Genomic DNA, 19,143 nt, shown 5'->3' with positions numbered 1-19,143 from the left:
ATACCTTCTAGCGCTGCAGTTGAAAGAATGTTTTCAACGGGCGAAGACATATTGGAACCAAAACACAGCAAAATGTCAGATGAACACTTTCAGATGCTTGTGTATCTTCGTGGAAATTCAAAATAGAACTTGTTTGTTTCGAGTGGTTTATACCGTGTGAATGTTTGGCACCAAGCAAACAAAATTAGTTTACGCTAGTGTATGCGCTGACGCCGCCAACTTTTTTTACAAGTTACGTTTGACGCATACGGCGTATGGTTTTTCGAACGTTTGCGTTTACGCTGACGGCGTCAATATTTTTTGTTTGCGCGTACATCACTGGGTATTAATCAACAGATTTATCCAACATGCTGGATGCTTCTTCAATACTGTCACTGATTTTATTGGAGAACTTTTCATCTTGTGAAAAGACATAAATCAATTTGAATTTTTTTCTTTTAGGCTACAAGTGAGCTACGGTTCATATCCTTCGTATTTTTTTTAATTAAACTTCATCACTGAACAGCTTGTATAGGCCTAGATTGAGTTGAAACGATTCCGGAAAACGCAGTGTTTGTTTCTTGTTAAATAAATTCATGTCAGAATTAGCCTACATCTCATTTGACAATTTTTAGAATAAATTAGAATAAATAAGACGTGTAGGCTACGTATACTGTATATATACTGTACGTACAATAGAAACAATATAATATACTGTATTCTACAATACAATTGGAATAATACATTTTTAACTTCAGCGAAACGAAGTAATCGTGCATAATTATTCAAAATGAAGGCGTTCTTGTTTATGGAATTCTTTCACTCAATCACTCTTGAAGTCGCATGTAATGTTTTACTTAGACGACGTGGTTGGCTTATTAACCTAATGAGCCACTCGAGGATACATTCAGCTATCTGTTAATTGCTTTGATACTGCTATTCAAAACATATAAAACGCCGTAATCTACTTCGTTAAATTACTAAAACATCTTTTAAAGGAGTGGATCATGGCCATGAGTGGATGTATGGCCCAATGGCCCTCCCCTACATACGCCACTGGTTGCGGGTGCTTTATGTTTCCTGCTATTTATTTGCACGTTCCCAAAAACACTCCTGCTGTATCACAAGTACGGTAAGTAGGCTACAATGGCCATAGGTTTTCCAAAAAAACAATAAATAAGCATCTCACGTTAAGTTTGTTTCAAAAAAGTTCAAAAGTATAGAAAATATCTTGCACATAATCATTACTATGCGTTTGGTCACACAATAAGCAGTCTGCGACCAAAGATTGTAATTTAATGTGTGCTGGGAAGGATAGCATGTTTACCGAGTTTCTAAAGCAGTATTTACTCACTACTTGATTGATGGAAAGCAATGCAAATAGTAGATTTCCCATTCTTTTGTCCGAGCATCTAGTTTCTGAAATAAAAGCTATTGCATCATACTAATGTATATATACATCCATTTCATGCCGCGCGTAATGGAATTACAGCAAAGTCTGGACCATTTCGTTAAATTGTTTGATGAAAGCATATTGTTAAAACACAAATTTATATTGATTGATACATTCTTTGCACAAAAGCATTTAAACTATGACTTGGAAAATATATCAGTTGCACGAGACAGTTGTAAACTTGAAAATTATAGGCTACAGTTAGTAGATCGTTTTCATAACCATCACCTTCACTTAGCCCAAACAATTCCATTCAGGAATCTTTGTGGCGTTGAGATAATTGCGTGTTTGACGATGTTGAGGACAATGTTTGTCAAGCCAGTGTCTTTTCAAGTTTACAGAGTAAATAGGAATAAAACAGGCTTGACGATAACGGTGTGGCCAAACTAATAATAAATTTCCCGACAGTGGAGGTACAGTGTCATAATCAGCGCACGAGTTGCCATAGCAGCAGTTCTGGATTTACAAAAGGACATTGAATGCATGCCAATCGATAGGCTACAATGCTAAGATGACAGTACGTAATAATTGTGAAAGATGATCTTTTAAAAGTAGCTAACAAGTAGTTAAGTAGCCTATACTTTTTGAATTTTACAGTCAAGATGAACAGAATTTTTTAAGTCTTGTTTAGTAAATGAATGGTGTTTCAACTATTCTAAAAATTACTTTTCATATAGATGACTTAGCCAATCATGACTGTAGAATATCCTTTGCAAGGATGGCGCTCATGGGCTCGTTCTCAAATTCTTCAATCATCAAATGAAAATAAGGTAAAAAATCAAGAGAAAACAAAGGAATCAAGTTTTCCTTTGAAAGATGAACATGAAGAAAAGAGTTTAGCAAATTCTTTTGTTTTATTTATTCGCTTACCAAACTGGGAAAAAGGTAGGAGTCTAATCAATAGTTTTCTTGTCTATGTTGAACAACTATTCACATTTCTCAATAGGCTGTAGAACAGTGGTTCCCAACCTTTTTGTTGTCACGGACCCCTTTAGACAAATTATTAATTCTGCGGACCCCTACCTAAATTTTGCCTGAAACTCAATTAACATACTATTGACTATTGTAATAATTATGCTTCGCAACTACTGTACTGTGTCATATTGCATTGCGGCTATGACTCCTGCGGCAAATATCAGGTTAAACAGTTGCTCAAATAAGAAAATGAATGAATTGTTCAAGAAATGTCAGCAGTATTTGAATATTAAGGTGACCCAAAGTGGCATGCCGAAACTTTTTCAATGTAAGCGAATTTAATGAGAGAAATGAAAGTAAAAAGATCGTTTTTCGTTTTTTTTTCTCCAAAATTCATCAAGGTAATCACGGACCCCCAAATGCTTTCTCACGGACCCCCAAGGGGTCCGCTCTCACGGACCCCCAAGGGGTCCGCGGAGCCCAGGTTGGGAACCACTGCTATAGAACCTTACACTGTAACTTCAGCCTACGTTGTGTGAGAGTTAAGGCCCTGGGTCAATAAGAATGCACCAAATGCATGCTTTCAGTCACAAATTTTGCAATAAATTTTTGCTTTAATTTATCAGAACCCACTCGGAAACCTACAGAAATACGAACTCTCCGAAATCTTAAAAATGGTATTCAAGTTTTCCAAGTTAAAGCAGCGTTGGAATTATCTACTGGTTTTCCAGCTCATATCACTTCATTGTACGGTGTTAAAAATGAACGATTTTCCGATGACACAAGATTAATCCTCGGAGATAACATAAAAAATGGAAGCAGCTTCAGGTCAACTTATAAGATATTTATTTAGTTTTTTGAAACTGACAATTTGTTTTTTCACATATGCATGATGAGTGGTCATAATTAATCGATTTAATGTTGAGCTTGTCTTTATCGGTGATGTTGATCAAACTTTTGCAATTAAAGACTTCAAATATACTTCAACGAAAAGTGTCTTGATTTGAAAAATAAAGTTTTAGCGTACCGTACTCAAATGAAACAGTCCTTTATCACGTTTCATTTTGACTGTCGACGTATGGAGTTTGGTCTCACGATTTGCCTCAGTCAAAGGTTTTCACCTATTTGATTCGTCTGATTTTTAATTGCTCAAAACGTTGCATTTTTCAAGAAGTAGGCTAGTTTACACTGCTGAGCAACAAAACTGTTTATACTTGGTGTTTGACATAATATAAGCTATTTGCAACATAAAAATATGTATTTAAATTCAGTAAGAAAGTAGTAGGTTACTACAATGCAAAACACGAATCATTTGTTTCTTATTTTACTGAAAGTTATGACTTGACTACCACATTATCTTATCACCATTGTCATGTACAGCGCCCAGGAGCATAGTTTGCACAGTGGATGTGGCGCTATAGCCTATAAATGTTATTACTAAGCAATTATTATTTTGTAGTCTTCAAATACTTGGTGCTTGGGAAGAAATAGTCAGAAGTGCCTGGACTGGCAACTTGCCTCACATCCTCTACAACCAGCCATCTCAGCAAGTTAAAAGGAAGCGAACAATCCCGGATGCTTGGCAAGACTTTGCGTCTATTGTTGAAAAATCTGGGAAAGAAAACTCGTTTTGTGCTCTTTTTGCTGCTTCCGCCTGTGGAAATACGTCAGTTTGCAAAGCTATCATAAAAGCAGGTAGATTGCTTTTTTACTAAGCGATAGCCTAACTCTGTTGGCATGATTACGAGCGTGATTTCTCATCGTAAGAGTGTAGTCTAATACTTCAAAACTTAAAATGCTTTGGAAACATGGTAAACAGCGTTCACTAAGTTACTGCAGACATGTCTTTTTATGACGTACAAGCAGTCCATGCCAACTATGTCATGAGCAACCTAATTAATTACAGATAAGCTACTAAGGCCACTAAATCTATGCTTCATTATTTTTGCAAAAATAAATAAACAAACGTTGAACCAATAAAAATACGGTAAAAACGATTGATTAGACTAGCCTAATGTTAACAAATGCAAAAAATCATGATAGCTTTGACTAATATTTAGAATTATTTTGCTAAAGTTAGCTTTAATTATTCATCATCATGATGTCCTTCATTTATCTCCACTGAATGTAAGAATCGATAATATCCAATAAACACAAGAACAGAGATCGGGACATTTGCCTAAAATTGTAGTAAATTCTAATTTGAACTAGACTGCAGTCGATCGATTTGGAAGCGTTTTAATTTTTACCTGACTCAAATGTTTTTCGGATTTTGAAGGGAATGCGGATTTGAATCAAACAACATTCTTTGGAAATAGCTGCTTGCATGCTGCTGCGTTCAATGGACATCTTGAAATTATTCAATTACTTGTGGCATCGGGGAGCAACATCAGGTACGGTAATACAACGTTGTGTAACGTCTTTGTAGAACGTTGACAGGATTGCCATTGATAGAAGTAGTTTCGTAATCAGTTTTTACCACGCATGTATTGGAACCCCTGCTATAGGCTACTTTTTTGTAGCTATTAAGTCCTTCAGTAAGAAATTATTTCGCCTACCTTTGCAAGCGATGATTATCTTATCCAAATGCAGCAATTGCGTAACAAATCCTCTTTCTGATTGGTTTGTAGGTGTCGGAATACCGACGAAAAATCGCCTTTGGACCTTGCAGCTGCTTCCAACTTTATGGAATGTGCACGTTGGCTGTGGCTTAATCAGTGGTCTATCAGCATTTCATCATCAGATGCTAAATCTTCTCCAGATGTACGTTCCAATCAAGAAACTACAACTTTTCTTCCGAAACCAACTCCTCCCAATTTAGATCGTTTGAGCGGAATTGCAGCCCATCATGGAAAGAGGAAGAGCGCAAAATCTCCAAGATTACCAGAGCGGTCAAACAAGCCAAGAGTTTCAAACAGGCCAAAAACTACTCCCTATCTGAAGCAACCTGATGAAAATGGAAGTTTAATTCCCAATAGAATGCGAATCTCAACTCAAAGTTCTTTACCCGTGCATCACTCAAATACATTACAAAGACCACAAACGTGTTTTGTGAGGTCATCTGCTCCTAACCCACTGCAGCAGAGACCAAGCGTTCTTCCGAAACTTCTTCCCGAACTTAGAGCATCTTTAACCCGAGAAAGATCCATTCCATCTGTGCAAGAAACTCGTCTCAACTCTCAAACATTTGGTCATCTGAAGGTGGATGTAAAGCCTCGTACGTCTGACCAACCCCTAGAAGTGAAAGTTGTACTCAACCGTAAGTGTTCCAACCCAAAGATATTTTGTGCAAATCGTTTCACGGCGTAATAATATTATGTCTGGTGGGAATAGTTAGATTTAAAGCAAGGACGTGATTTCATTATAAAAGCGCAACTTAATTGTAGCAGAAAGTATAGAATAAATTCGAGCTTGAGAAAAAAATCAAGCAACTGAAATTTATTTTGTCTATTCTGAGTGCAATAGGCCTACACGGAATACAGAAGCGAAATTCAGTCTTGTTTTGCTTGTAGTGCACTTCATCAGCTAAATCAGGTGGTTGTCCCCTTCTGAATTTAAACCTGATCGTGTCAGAGTGGTTCCATGGGATCAGGCTCGGATTTAGGGAGGCAGAGAGTGCAGGTGCCCCGGGCCCACCTTTTGAAGTCCCCCTCGACGTGGAAAAAATGTGATTTTGTGTTATTATTATTTTTTTCTTTCAGCCTTAGAAGTTTCTGCAAAATGCTGTGCAGTGCAGTGCTGGATTAATGCTACTGTAGACGTAGAGGTGTTTTTTTTGCATGGGGACCCCCGATCTAAAAGTGCCTCGGGCCCCCATCAGCTAAATCCGCCCCTGCATGGGATATCAGTTGGTTGAACAATATTGATGCAAGAATTTATTATCTTGTATAGGTGAGTGGGTTAACCCTGGTCAAGGCAACACACAAGGAAGTCGACCATCATCGTTCCATGGAACTTCTCCGCAAACTCTTCACCGAACCGTGTCAAGTGAAAATACAGAGTCGACGTACCAGCAACAGCTAGAGAACATACAGAGCCAGAGGAAATTAAAATTTGAAAAGTTTTCCGAAAAAATAAACCGCCCTTTCACTGAACCTGCAAAAGTTCGTAAAAAAATTTATGTGAAGATGCAGAAAACGACAGATGAAGTCCCGCCCTCTTCGCCCAATAATGTATTGGATTCCTATGAAAATCTGCATAGCGGCAGCAAGTCTCCAAAGTGGTAAGTTTAAGTATGGCATTAAACTGAGTGCAAATATTAGTATTAATTTTTCCAAAAAGGCTGCTGAACCGATTTGTTCAAATGATTTTCTTAATGCAAGAGAAGCTAGATTTCTAAAGATTACCAACAGGTTTGATTCGGGTGAAAAAACAAAAAAACGTTTTATCTTTTAGAAGATTGTTTGACCACTGTGAATGGATTGCATCAGCACTTGGCTTATAAATTTTGCTGTGACATGCAATTATTAGATTGCATTTAACCAACAATCCGCCCACATTTAACTGGATCGCCATTCGTACGGCCTTTCATCGGTGCAAATTTTATTTTGCAGTAACCACTATGTAACGTCATTCGAATCAGTCGTTTTTTACATTGCATTTTTACGTCTGCAGACGTTGAGTCAAGGCAAAAAGCGACTGATTTGCTTCCTGAGCAATTTTTCTTCATTCAGTGGCTTGAATGGATGTAATCTTACCACATACGTTACAGATTGGCCAAATTTGTTCTCACTAAAATAAATGTTTTCCTAACTTTGTCGGTGTTTCAGAATATGAAAAGCTTTACATGTGTAAAGCTACAGCAACGTGTTGGTTACAGAAAACTTGTTCCTAAGCCTTTGTAGAAATACAATTTATTTTATCACTGCTTTTTTAATTCAGGTATAATAACAATGAAAAATTGTCTAAGCCGTCTGACGAAACAAGCAACACTGCAATAGAAGATCATTTGAAGCATCAACACACTGAGAAACCAAACTCAGCCTTCAAGTCTCACGTGTCAACACGTCACGGCGTTAAAGGTAAAACTTTAAGTCCAGTTGCCAAAAGTGACGGTTCAAGTGCTAACCCAACGTTGTCTCACAGCAAACATGCACAAGAGAAGCCTGAAAAGTAAGTTTACTTATGTCATACAACCCTGACCTTTTAAATACCACAAGGTTTGGCTTAGTTATGGTAACACAAACGTATACAAACAAATTGAATGTTTCCAATGGAAGTGTGACCTGGAATAGAAGAAGACCTATGTTAAAAACGTCGTAAATCACATATTTAAAGTTTGGAGGTTTGCTAAAGTAATGTTGTTAAATGGTCAAAGGATGTGCAGTTGTGCACGCTTTTTAGTTATTCTATTCGACAAAACATGTGTTGTTTTTTTTCAGACCACCTAGTACAACCTTAATAAGATGTTTAATTCAATACTCGGTACGCATTACTTTTGCAAAATTTTTGACGTTTATTTATCAAAACTTTAAACTCAGATTTTTAAGCAAAAATTGTTTGATACCAAAAAGAAAGCACAAAAATATGAATAACAAGTATATCATTGTATATTAGCGTTGATAGGTGTCCACTGTCCAGGGAGTACTTTTGGACGCGGTCGGGGTGATGGTAGGGGCCAGTAACCTTCCTAAGGGGGCCGGGAATTTGAAGAAACCACCTCGCATTTTTTGAAACAGTGTGTTTTTCTTAGAAGTGTCTTGATTTGGGTCCGAAAATCACATTTGTACCCGGCTCTCAAAGGCCCTGTTGGTGGGCTTTTGCCTACCGACTTCTCATTATTGAAATCTTAAATTTTTTTACATCACAAACATAGAAAACCAATTTTCAGACGTAAAGAGGAAATATCTCCGAACAAGCAGCCAGACAAACCAAAAGATATCTCATTGCGAGGTCCGAATCCCTTGAATAACAAAATAGAGAAACCAGATCTTCCTCCTAAATTATCTAAGATTGACAGCTCGGAGCAACCACTCCATGCAAAGATGGACCACTATCAACGTTTCAAAAGAGAAAGTCAAACGAATCCAAACGAAAACCAGCAATCAGCAAGGTTTGCTTGTTTACGGTGGTTACCACAATAACAGGCTGTTATTGCATTTTAATGTCGTCACGTTGGTGATATACTGCAAGGCAGACAGAAAATCGATAGGCTTACAATGAAAAATTTTTCTTACTTGAAAAAACACAATGTTTTTTTCATGATGAAATAAACACTTGCATAAAATTGCACCCTTTTAGAAATATACAGTATTTACTGTCACTCTGCAACTGCTACGGATTTGTACACACAATTTTGCTTTCATTTTTACCTTATTTACAATTCTTCTTTTTCACCTGTGCTATTGTTGGGGGTTTTTTTGCTGTCCGCGAGACAATGGCGGTGGCTTGGACTAAATGTCACGGCAGCCAGCCAGAAGGGTATTGAGCAGATTTTTTACAAAATTATGCAGATCACTATTGAGTAGCAATAGATCGTGCAGTTGATAATTTGGTCTGCAGCCTGTTCCACCATGTCACACTCACAGATCGCAAAAATTGTTATCCCTCAATTTGTACATATTCACAATGTAACTGCAATATGTAACATTTGTAATGTTTCTTGCTTCACGCGAGAAAAATGTTGATACCACCCTTTGAAAATATTTTGGCATTTCCCGACCTGGAATCGAACCAAGGCCGATTGCATGAAAATATTAACCACTTCTGCACTATGCCTGTTAGTTTATGGACGATGCCTTGAGATTTGAACAATTAATTACTCGTGGCTTGTGTTTGTCACAGTAAGAACGTTTTTTTTTCATTGCTTGACACAGTAGGAAGTCAGATTTGTCAAAAAGCTGCAACAATACTGTGCTGTCTAGGTCGAGGGAGGATGTCATCAGAAGAGAAAGAAATAAAACTGCTTGGAGTGAATGGATGGCAGCAAAACAAAAAGAAAAACTAGCTCAAAAGAAAGCGGAAGAAAATAAAAAGGTGTGCGTTGTACAAGCTATTTGGTGTCTATTGGCAGGTTTTAGAGAAGATTGCTGCGTAATTAACCTTTTTGTCATATATCTGATGGCTGTTGCCTGGATTCTTACAAAACTGCGTAGAAGGATGAATAGTTACATTTATTATAGTTACTGTGTGTGCTGACACGATTGACTTCAACACGGAGCCCAAGCAGGCAATGTTTACCTGTCTATAGTGTCTACTGTAGTGTAAAATAGCACAGCACATTTAGTTATTGACTTAGCTGTAATTTTATTGTGTCAGCTTTGAGCTACTTTCCATTGCTTTAAAAATGTCACTTTGACAAACTTTGTGGCGCTGTTAAACTTAATTTTCATGCTCATCAGAATGAAAGCGTGGCACAAAAATGGGGGATGACTTTTGATGAGTGGTTGGAGTCCAAACAAGATGAATTGGATAAAAAGTCAGGTAAAGTTTACATCTTACGCAGCAAGTAGAGTTAAAAGAAATTTATTTGTGGTTATCAGCAGTAAAATTGTAGTATGATAAAATAATAAAAGGCGTATTAACAATAATGGTATGTATCTTGTTGCTAGTGTACAGGTTTTAAGGTTGGATACACCAAAAGCGGATCAAAATAATCGTCTGATTAGTTAATCGACAACCAGTTTGGGCAAGGTCCATTGGTTGATCAGTAATTGGCAATTTTAATCAGAGGATTACTAAGAAAATACTATTTGTCTGCAAAGATGTGGTTTAATTCGGCGATCTGCTTAATCGGCGAATGATCAATGATTGGTGGATTCAACCTTTAACGTTTTTAGCGACTTTACATTTGTTCTATTCCAGTTATATTTGTCACGATACCACAGTGCATGATACGCCAAAGACGAAAACAATCATTCGACCGTCCCTTACACCCAGCTAGCGAATCAGTCCTTTTTTACATTGATTCAACATCTACTTGCATTGATTCAATGTAAAATAGGATTAATTTGCTGACTGGATAGTTACTTGGCCATGCTGACGCAATAAATACAAAGTTGCACGGTTGCAATGCAACGCTGCCGTGTTGCTATAAATACCTTTGGGATGCTTTTCCTTTACTTAAAGTAGTTTATTTTATTTTGAAAGAAGCACAAAAAGAAGCAGAAAAAGCCGCGAAGAAGCATCGTGCAAATACCAGTGGCAAAACGTTTGAAGACTGGTTGAGGGAAAAGGCTCAGGAAAAGCGCAAAGAGAATGAAACATCCAAAGAACTGACAGAAAAAGAAAGAGAAAAAATGTAAGTTCGATATGTGATGCTTGAGGTAATGTTGCAATCATTCCCAGACAGCAAATCAACCGTTTTTTACATTGACTCAACTTTTTGATTTGTTGTCTAGATTGTTTGTGGGATGATAAGAGATGATAATCCCAAAAACCCGTGGGACTATCTACTTATAAAACCAAGAAAATATATTTTGTGTGGTAAATGATGTTTGGTTGTTCTTGTCGCTGTATTAGTACGGGACTAGAGCGTAACTGCTAGGGTTATGGAACGCTTGATTGACAAGTTAACTATTAAAACCGAGTCAGAGGTTTAAATATATTTTGTCTAAATTACAGCATTTGCCCTTATTGTACGAACCTCCAGTACACCACTGAGTGTTTGAACTTGGGGAGCGTTAAACTAGTTAAAAAGTTAAACTATTAAAAGTTAAACTATTAAAACAAAACTATACATAACCATTCAATGGACGATACTGCACAAGTAAGTATGACAAAATTGATCCTTCAACAAAATAAACTTCTACGCTTCAACATGCTTAAACTTCATAATTTCAGCATTAACTCAAAATTTCAAAATTATAACCAAAGTAATGTTGGTTCGAAACTTGGGTCCTTAAATTTTAATGTAACGTTTTGATAACAGCACATTCAATAGGTCTAATCGACGCGTAATGCTTCTACCTTTTTGTGACACAGAGAGGAATCACGCAGACGTTCCTTTGCCATGTGGAGCACAAGAAAGCTGGAGGAAGCTAAGAAAGAACGACGTCAAAGCGAATTACAGGAGCAAAAGAAAATGGAGGAAATGCAGGATATGTATGATAAATGGAAGAGAAAGGAAAGAGTTATGTCATTCGAAAGTTGGTTAAAGAGAAAAGAAAGTTCGAGAGCGTTAGTCTTTAATTTCTGTACTTTGTTGCTTCTTACAATTTCCAATGTTATCACTGTGCATTTTACTGACTATTCTATAAGGCATGACTAAGATGTAGCCTAGGCCTACTGTACATCCAGCAGAATTCATGAAAATCAATAGAAGGTAGCTACTGTACGTGTATCACTAATCACTATTTCGCTTAAAAAAATAAAGCTACTGTAGCCTACTTATGGCTTTGAATAGGATTTTCTCGTCAAAACACCTGTCATTCTTGTTCAAAGTTTCATTTATCTAAATACTTTTAAATGTTTGGTGTCATTTCAGACTGCTGCTTTTTTGCTCTTTATTAATGATTGCTGTCCTTATTTTGTATTTTAACTTTAACTGGCCAACATAAAACTTGCTTTTCTGCGTTTAGGCTCAAAGCAGTTGATGAAGCACAAAAAGGTGCCCAGGTTTACATGGACTCGTGGGCTGCCCAAGAAAAAAAAGAGCTAGCCGATATTAAATTTAAAAAGTGGCTGATAAGGAAGGAGTCACTCTACGTGCAAGAAGCCGAGGAAGAATTGAAAGAAGCAAGATATCTTCGAGAAAAGGCTGAACAAAAGTCTCGGATAAGACGAGCTATGTTGAAAGCGAAAGCACTAAGTAAGAATCCTAATAGATACACAGTAATTAACGTTGGGTTTGTGTAAGTTTCAAGTCAAATTTTGTTGATCTGGGTTGTCCACAACAGTGTTGCCAACAATGAGAACCTTATCTTCTTATACCCGACACTTCAACCAAGTAAAGGACCACCTTTACCTTGATATCATCTGTCAGACCGAGTGCCAATTACTTCTTTGTGTAAAATTTAAAATAACGAAGGTTTTGCTTTAAAGATTTCATTAAAACAGAGACCTGTAACATGTAGCCTACCATGTAACATTATTAGCAAAACCCTACAGACCCATTCCCTGTTTTTACTGCGTACCGTACCTGCATTTACTCCACGTATTCTCCAAGTCCTCAATCTTTGTGACTGCACTTTATGGGGACAATCCTTCGCAATATCAAAAAAAGTAATTTTCTTGTCAATGTGTTTTTGACAGTGAGATTGAAGGCCATGTCGAAAAGTAACCCGGAATTACGAAGAGCCAAGCGATCGAGTTCCTCCTCAACGCCGAGGATAGCTGCTAAAAGCGTCCATGACGTCTCTATTCAACCAAACAGCTCTGATGAATCGGATTTCCACGAAAGAATATTAGAAACATCCATAAGAGCTGAAGATCAGGATGATGAAGAACCACGTGCAGTTTCAGATGTCAACACACTTGCATCAGTTGGTAGTGAGAGCTTGCGAAAAGAAGCTGTGGAACAGATACCTAAGGGGCATGTTGGAATAAAAATACTTGGTGAAGACATAAGAACCTCGAAGCACCCGAATTCCGCTTGGGAACATTTTTCAACAGAGCCAAATGTTTTGCAGTTAATTGAAAAAGATGAAATCGCCGAGGAAATTCACACAGTAGAAAAAACGGAAAAGAAACCCGAAACCTCGAATGGTGCAAAGAAAAGAACAAGTTCGAAGAAAAAGAAAACAAAAACAATGCAGGATGATAAAACAAACTTAGTTTCTAAAAAGTCACCTTCCTCAGTTATAACTCAAAGTGAAAGCAATGCTGTAAAAACAGCTGCAAGTTCCACTAAATCGAAAACTAAATTGATTCGGAAAATTCCTGAAGAACATACAGAGAGATCGAAAAAAGTTGAAAAGAAACCAACACGATCATCCACATCCTCTGTGGAAGTCAACAAACCGATTTCGTTAAAACCAAAGGTCAAGAAACCAGTCAAGAAAGCAAGTCACAAATCTAAAGTGTCAGGTAAAAAAAGTGCTGAAGATAAGCCAGTGCAGCTGGAAGTGTCTTCTAAAAATGTTGAAGAGAAACTAACGGAACGAGAAGAGGCAGTCCTTCAACCTCCCACAGAAGCACTTCTTCAAGATGAGATAGGCTTACCAATTCACACGAACTTCAATGTAGAAGATAGCACCCGTTCAGCAGGCATTAGGTCTTTTGATGAAGCTACCAACAAAAACAATAAAGAAGTTGATGCTACCCAGGAATCAGTAGACGCTTTTCAAAAGGTAAGATATTTTGTAAAATATTTTCAACATAGGCCTACTGTAGAATGCAAAAGATTGACAAAAAATAATTGTGATTTATAATTTATTGTGTGAAAGAACAAAACTACTTTTTGGGCGAAGCTGTTTTGTTTTAAATAGAAAAATTAATATTTAAGCTCATGGTTTTAATATTTTGTTATGTCTTGCACCAATCACCTAATAGTGTTTGTAGTGGGTTAAAGCAACCGTTTTATCAAGAAGTTAAAAAATCGCAACAAAATTCATATTATGCAAAAAAGAATCAAGCGAAAGAAAGATCACCATCGCCACAACGGCTCCAAGAAAAAATAACGGAACCAGAAGTGATAACACCACCACCATCACCAGTGATATCCACATCATCCCAAGAAACAGCTCTTCAACATGGGGCTGGAATTACCAACAATCCCAATGTGGGAGATAGCACACATTCGGCAGACATCAAACTTCCTGACAACATTGAAAACGTGAATGAAGATGTTGATGCTGAACAGGAATCAACAGACGCTTATCAAAAAGTACGAAAATACTTATATATTTTTAACATTGGCTGCAAATAATCGACAAAGAATAAGGTTAGGGGATTAACATATTCAAAATCAGTAATCTATATAACATTTACTAACTGGAGGTTTATTGTGTAAAAACTACGTAACACATTATGCTGTTGCCGCAGGTTGCAATACAATAAATTCATCTACCGAAGTTGTATAATTTGACACTGAAGTAATGACATTTATAATTGCATTGTGTTTTTTACACAAATAACCTAACATTATTTTACAGTAAGACAGTATTTTTGTCAAGATTTCAAAAACGTTATCTTTATTTTGATGCAGACGAATCAAGCAAATGGGACATCGTCCCCACCTCCACAACATAACCAAGAAAAATTAATGGAACAAGAAACGGCACCACCATCACCACCCACGGAAGCAGCTCTTCAACATGAAACTGCAATTACCACGAACCCCATTGTTGAAGATAGCATACGTTTGGTAGACATCAAGGTTCCTGACAACATTGAAAGCACAAACGAAGATATTGATGTTAATGAATCAGCAGACGCTATTCAAAAGGTACGAGATCATTGAAGTATTTTCAACGTATAGGCTGCAAATTATCGTATGTTAGATTGATCATCATTAGTCCATTAGCCTATTTAAATTCGTTGTAGCAAATTTACTGACTGTAATCTTATACTGTATAAACATCGTAAACGCAGATGTGGCGGTCTACAACAAATCTAACTTTTATGCCAACGTTGCGTTATTTTGAACTAGAAACAGGGATATTTACATTGGGACCTTTTGCAGTAGTGTAGACCGGGTAGGTATGAAAGTAACACTTTTTGTCTAAAACGTTATAATTGTCAAATTCTTGTGTACACCTTTTGTAAAACCTCGCAGCAACTGCTCAAGTGATCGTAGCCTAGTGCTACATAATGAGACATTTACATTTTTGATTTTGTTAGTGTGTCGGTTGCTATCGCTTTAAGAATTGCTACACGTTTATTGCAACCATTCCTATAGGCCTACCGGATATGGTTGTTAGGCAGCATAAAGGGATGGTTGTAACACGTATTCAAAAACATTCCTGGTAGTTTTGCATACTTGTAGAGGCTCTTGACGTAGGGCCGGTTACCGAAATTGATAGAGTGAAGTTTTCCGATTGTTGAAGTGTTGCTGCCGGGGAATTATTCCATTCATTAGGAGCCGCTGAATGGAGAGCAGTCCTGAGAATGCGTTGCTCAAGCGTACACCCCTAGAGTCGAACCAGCGTCGCTTGATCTTGAAACTTCTTCGTTTACGAAGAATCGATTTTTTTGTCGTGACTCCAATCGCCTCGGGAAAAAGCACACGCATGTACAAAAATTAGGAAACGTAATAATGTGATCACCTTACTTGTATGATGACAATCAATGGAAGAAGGAAAATAGAGTGTTACAATCTTACCGGTGTTACTTTCATACCCAATCTCCCCTACCCTACCACACTTTACGTAGGCTACCATTGTTCCGCGCTAAGACAATATTTTTGTCAAAATTAAACAAACTTTACCTAATTATTATTTTTATGCAGAAGAATCAAGCAAATGAAAGATCCCAATCTCCGCAACGCAACCAAGAAAATATAATTGGACAAGAAACGATGTCACTATCACCACCCACAGAAGCAGCTCTTCAAAATGAGACTGCAATCACCTCAAGCCCCAATGTTGAAGATAGCACACGTTCGGCAGATATCAAGGATTCTGACAACATTGAAAGCACGAACGAAGAAGTAGATGCTGAACATGAATCAACAGATGCCTTTCAAAAAGTACGATATTTGTAAAGTATTTTCATCATAAAGTTATCAGCTGCAAATTATTATAGGTAACAAATAAATTGGAATATCATTATTCAAGACCAACAAAACGAAACTACCTTGACCTGGTTTTCCACATCCTGCCCTAAGTTTATCCTAAATTATATCAGCGCAAAAAATAGCCATTAGACGTGTAGGCTGCACTTTGTTTAGATAACCTATGAACGGGTTTGGTATTTTTTCAAAGAAGGTAAAACACGGTTGCCTTAACACCTTTTGTATTGACAATTTTATTATCTCTTCTGATTTTAAAAAGAAAACATGATATTCAGTTAAATTACTTTGTTGTGGATCATTTGCTCGCTTTGGTAGGCTGCAATCAGGGCCGTGTGAGCACCACCTTGCTCCCCCAAAAAAATCCCATGTGTTTAGTGATAAATAGTTAATATGCTATGCCGACAATGCAGTAGCGGATCTAGAAAAAAGTTGGGGAATGGCAAGAGTTTTAACAAGGCAAAGTTTATAACTTAAATGAACAATGCAAAACTTAATGTTTTAAAAAGTAAAAGGAAAAGGGGGTGTGGGGGGCTTGCCCCCCAGAAAACTTTGACAAATAAAATTTTGTTTTAGTCACTTTGAGGTATTTTTAGGAGCAACGATGTGTTTTTTTTTTATCAAGACGCACAGTTTGTATATAATCAAATTCATCAAAATAAAATTGGATTGGGTTGAAAGCTTTGGTTTAAAAGCTAAGTTAGCCTACCATTTGAAAAAAATTCATTCATGGTCACAGAAGGATTTCAATAATTTTTTTCTTAAAAGTTTGTGTAGCCTTGAAAGTGGTGTTGTCTTTCAGCAGGGTAGAACTTCAAAAATTTATCTGACGTGTCCCCACGTTTACCGATAAGTTAGCATTTTCACTTAATAACCTATCTCGATTAACACTGAAATTTATTAATTTAATTGTTAATTAACTAGGCTATTTGAGTGAGCAATGTTTACTTTTGAATAAGCTATTGAATATAGAGCTTCTTAAGTATTTTTGATTATTTAAACAGTCAAAAACATTAAACAGACTAAAACGAGTGGGTGATCCCTAATCAGCCATGGGCTTCCCGGCCGGGAGATACGGGGGCGGTTAACACAGGTCTGGCTGCAATAAAACTTAGCAATGTATTATGTTACCGGTATATTAAATTTTAAAAAAATGATATTAATATTTATGACATTGTATGGTTCTCAAATAGGCTAATGGTTATTGCTTGAGCTTAAACAAGATGTTATCAGAAATTTTAAGATTTAACAAAGATTCTATTCATGAAAGAATCAAACGAAAGATAGATCCCCATCACCACTTCGCCGCCAAGAGGAAATAAACGAAGAAATGCAACCTCCCACTGAAGTAGGTCTTCAACATGAAACTGCCATCACCACGAACCCCAGTGTTGAAGATAGCACCAGTTCGGCAGACATCAAGGTTTCTGACAACATTGAAAGCTCGAACAAAAATGTTGATGCTGAACAGGAATTAACAGACGCTGATCCAAAGGTACAATATATGTAAAATAATTTCAACTTGGCCTACTGTAGACAGGAGCGTAGTTAGAGGGGAACAAAGGGTAAAATTCCCCCACCTTTAAAATTTTGTGTTGGCCACACCCCTGACCGTAGCTTGTAGACAACTGCGAGTGATGGACATCTAATACAACGGTGATGTGAAGAGAACATGTCTGATCTGAACGAATATCCTGACCTCAATTTTAAAAAGTTTAATAGTAGGCTAAAACAACAACATACAGGCTAGCAGTAGGCCTATAAACGGCAAGCTGGCTTTGTAAAATTTATAAACCATGCTGTATTTGAAATACACACTCTAACCATCGCTATCTTCAAATGCAACCTGATAAGTTCTGTTTACAAAATACTGGTAGCATTTCGTCTATAATCATATAAATAATCGTTTTAAGAATTGAAAAAAACCAAACATTTTTTTGTACTGAAGAATGAAGCAAATGAAAGAGGTTCACCGCCACAATACAGACCATCCATGGAAAACACATTCCTTTTGCAAAACCCAAGTATTTTGGCAATGCTATTAAAAGATGAGACAGACGAAGATACGATAAGCAATGACTTACCGAACGAGCTGATGTTGGGAAATCCAAACAGAGAATCGATAAAATCTACCAACGTTAAAGTTCCTTTGAGGAAAATAACAGTCGAGATGCCTGTCACTATGATGGATGATGACAGTGATGATGTCTCGTCTGTGTCTGTTTAGGCTAATATTACGTTTTTCGTTAATTTACAGAAGCCAAGGCTATATTTATTCTTGCTCGTTTGTAATTATTGTTTTTTTCTCTGATCCTGCGGCTTAGCCTACGTACTTTATCTTTTTATTTGTAAATAGTTTTATAATTCTTTGATGTGTTCCTCTACCATTCGCACTTGATTGCATTTCCAGTTATTTTCTTCTAATGCTAAAAAATAACTTGTCAAAATAATACACAGCCAACTAGATCGATGAGCTGAGCTTGGTTCAAACGCTGTTCCGGTAATTTGGAGGCGTTGAATCCAAGTGATTCTGATTTAATTTGAAACCACCTGTTGCATTTACCAGACAGCAAAATCCGATATTTTCACTTTGGTTTAACATCTGTAAACGGTCGAGATGCCAAAATGACGGATTTTGCTGCATGGCACGGTACCCGGTCAATTGGTCGACAGTCATTTGGTCGACAAGACATTTGGTCGACAAGACATTTGGTCGACAGAACGATTCATTTTAGGGTTAGGGTTAACTAACCCTAACGTCCTGTCGACCAAATGTCTTGTCGGCAAAATGTCTTGTCGGCCAATCGACCGGCCACCGCATGGCACGCACTTGCTGAGATTAATTGTTGTTGCATTCCGCACTGTGATGTCATAGAGCCTGTTGTTTGTGGTAAGTCATAACCACTGGGTAGCAATAGAGTATACTTGCACGACTGTTCACGTTGTGATGTCAACTCAAGAGACTTCATGAGAAAGTGATCTCGTATTCACCGGCTCAGTGGTTAAGCGCCCGACTCAACATCAAGCGGCGCTGGTTCGGCTCTCAAGGTGTGCGCTTGAGTAACGCATTTCAAGACTGCTCTCCATTTAGCGGCACCCAATGGGTGGCATAGATCCCTGGCAATAACACTTCAACAAAGCCTCTACTGTACAAGTATGCGAAACTGCCAAAAATAACCTATGGAAG

General features: G+C 37.4%; 1 protein-coding gene across 1 annotated transcript; it reads left to right on the top strand.

Annotated features, from left to right (window-relative positions):
- Positions 1 to 1,928: 1,928 nt before the first annotated feature.
- Positions 1,929 to 18,892, top strand: LOC145776764 (uncharacterized). Its single transcript, XM_082587990.1, has 20 exons — positions 1,929 to 1,949; positions 2,110 to 2,317; positions 2,974 to 3,175; positions 3,807 to 4,042; positions 4,626 to 4,740; positions 4,978 to 5,606; positions 6,239 to 6,569; positions 7,229 to 7,459; positions 8,178 to 8,399; positions 9,211 to 9,322; positions 9,688 to 9,769; positions 10,436 to 10,586; positions 11,270 to 11,464; positions 11,866 to 12,095; positions 12,539 to 13,575; positions 13,854 to 14,111; positions 14,433 to 14,672; positions 15,675 to 15,914; positions 17,227 to 17,451; positions 17,905 to 18,892. Exons 2-20 carry the CDS (start codon positions 2,125 to 2,127, stop codon positions 18,181 to 18,183), a joined length of 5,208 nt encoding a protein of 1,735 aa, XP_082444116.1. The 5' UTR covers positions 1,929 to 1,949; positions 2,110 to 2,124; the 3' UTR covers positions 18,184 to 18,892.
- The last annotated feature ends 251 nt before the right edge of the window (positions 18,893 to 19,143 follow it).

The sequence above is a fragment of the Aplidium turbinatum genome, chromosome 9 (genome assembly GCF_918807975.1).
Source record: "Aplidium turbinatum chromosome 9, kaAplTurb1.1, whole genome shotgun sequence".
NCBI lineage: Eukaryota > Metazoa > Chordata > Ascidiacea > Aplousobranchia > Polyclinidae > Aplidium > Aplidium turbinatum.
This window is presented reverse-complemented; position numbering and strand designations above follow the sequence as displayed.